This window comes from Anoplophora glabripennis, unplaced genomic scaffold (genome assembly GCF_000390285.2).
Source record: "Anoplophora glabripennis isolate ALB-LARVAE unplaced genomic scaffold, Agla_2.0 scaffold317, whole genome shotgun sequence".
In the NCBI taxonomy this organism is placed as follows: domain Eukaryota; kingdom Metazoa; phylum Arthropoda; class Insecta; order Coleoptera; family Cerambycidae; genus Anoplophora; species Anoplophora glabripennis.
In genome coordinates this window covers 563239-565730 of record NW_019416468.1, presented here as the reverse complement: position 1 = coordinate 565730, position 2492 = coordinate 563239, and the positions used below count along the sequence as shown (strand labels likewise).

The window sequence follows — 2492 nt, the reverse complement described above, 5'->3', positions numbered from 1 at the left end:
ATAATAACAATAACAATAACAATAACAATAACAATAACAATAACAATAACAATAACAATAACAATAATAATAATAATAATAATAATAATAATAATAATAATAATCTCTACTCCTCATTTTAACTACGAGAATTAGCCCATAAGTCGGAGACTTGTGCGGAAGAGGAGGCGGCATATTATTATCAGGCAGGCCGCATTTGCGCTGATGATAAGGAGTGAAATTGAAAATTCTTATGTCCGTCTAGGAATCTGCCAAAATGTTGATAGAGAACATTTTGACCACAGGAATGAAATTTTTTTAAATTCTTGAAAAAATCTTTAAAATGACCTTCAAATTCGTACATTTGCTTTTCCGTTCTTCCTAACTTATCAAAAAAATAAAAGTTAATGTAAATAAATTAACCTGACTTTGACATGATCTTGAGGGTCATAGTCAAAGTCGTAGCCAAGGTCGTACTTGAAGGTTAAATTTCAGCTCTTTCCAAATCCGTAATAAAATATAGGGGTGTCCAATAAAAAACCAACTTTGACCTTGGAATGACCTTGAAGGTCATTGTCAGTCATGGTCAAGACCATATTTGTACGTAAAATTTCTTGCTCTTTCCAAATCCGCAATAAAAAATAGGGGTTCCCATTTAAAAAACTTAACTTGACCTTCAAATGACCTTGAAGGTCAACGTCAAGGTCAAATCCAAGGTCACCATCAGATAGCCAGGGAAAAATCCTTACACGTTTGTCGGAAACATTTTTTCGCAAAATGTTTTCTTCGAAAGTTATTCTGCCCTACCGTACCGGGACTTTTGGATAACCCTGTATATTTTATATTTTTCCTTACGTTTTGTTAACAGGGTAGCCTCCCATGACGGATTCGTCATTTCCAATGCAAGTACCAAATATATAACGCGCGTAGGTAGAACACTGCAAAGCCACGAAGTTATTGGTACTAGCCAGAACAGACTCCGCGTAATAAATGTACGCCCTCTCGTGACTACAGACAACATCGATACCACATCCAGGCTGGGCTGTGCCTCCATTGGGGAAGTAATCTGCATTACCCAAGGGTAGATCGTAGCCTAGCAAAGTACTGGTATGGATGACTTGAACGAATTGGGCATCGTCCGAGTCTAAGCGTTCGTCGGTGTTGAATACAGAGAACAACGGTCCGGCGGGGTCTAGCCCTATAATAACAGCGACTTGTCCATCGAGGCCAGCTCCGGCGTTGCCAGCCACATGAGCGCCAAGCGAGAAGCCAATCAGAGTCACTGTGGACAGGTCTAGGTCGGACGTGTCCACCAGGGATTGGATAAAATTTGCTACGTACTCTCCTACCTCGTCTACGGAGCTTTTGGCTGAGATATAATTGTTAATCGCGAAAGCACTCCAGTCTACTACGATGATATTGACGTTGTGAACGGCTAAAATAGCTTCTGTAAGTTCAGTGTTGGATTCGGCAGTTTTGTTTCCGTTCCATCCGTGTATTAAAAATACGGTCTCCAAATCAGTTGAGAACTCAGTATCGCCTAAAGCTGCGATGTTTGTGCTCAGAATTTCAGTGCCCACAAGGGTGTCGTTTTGGTTAAAATAATAGTATACAATGTCGGCTTCAGCCGCCAAAACTGTTATTTCTGAGTTGACTAAGTCTTCGACCTCGTAAACTCCTGGACTAGTTTCAACTAAGAAGTACTCCAGGTTTGCCCCACTATTTTCTTGCGTAGCCCGACCCTGTAGGACTGCAATGGATATTATACAGTATTAGGTCAAATACAGTACGTATATACCGGGTGTTTCATGAAGTTCTCCCGGCACTAATAGAGGATGTTCCTTGGGTTATTTCTAGGAAAAAAGTTCATATAAACATGTGTCCGATTTGCTTTACTTATTGAGCTACACAAATTTGAAAATAAAATAATGGAAATTAATTTTCATTTTTATTTTTAGAACATCGGTAATAGTGATACTTACATTCTTAATTTAAAAGGTTTTCGAAAATTCCACCTCCTACTTCAATACATTTGTCAGCACGCCTGTGGATTGCTCGAATTAACAATTCTTTGGATTAGAGCTTCGCGTGTTTCCACTTTCTCTTGATAAACCAAATCCTTCATCCAACCCCACATGTTGTAATCTAACGGATTGAGGTCTGGAGACCTAGCTGGCCAAATGTGTGGCCCACCTCGACCGATCCAGCGACCAGGGTAATGCTCATTTAGTGAGCAGTGACAATTCGGGAAATATGAGGTGGAGCTCCATCATGTTGCAAGTACATTCTTAATCGTCTTGCCAGAGGTACATCTTCAAGCAATCGCGGGAGTTCTTCCTCTAAAAATTGTAGATACTTTGGTCCATTAAGACGACCTTCAATAATAAATGGCCCTATAAGTTGATCGTATAACATTCCACACCACACATTAACGCTAAATCTACGTTGAAAATTACTTTCTACGGTGGCATGAGGGTTGACGTCCGACCATTGATGCATGTTATGGGTGTTGT

The 2492-nt window shown here is 40.0% G+C and overlaps 1 protein-coding gene across 1 annotated transcript in view; it reads right to left on the bottom strand.

Moving 5' to 3' along the window:
• Positions 1 to 2492, bottom strand: part of LOC108907011 (endothelial lipase-like) — a 9085-nt gene that overhangs the window by 1110 nt on the left and 5483 nt on the right. The window contains exon 2 of the mRNA XM_018710478.1: positions 835 to 1729. Coding sequence (XP_018565994.1) covers positions 835 to 1729 — 895 coding nt within the window. The remainder of the gene's footprint in view (positions 1 to 834; positions 1730 to 2492) is intronic.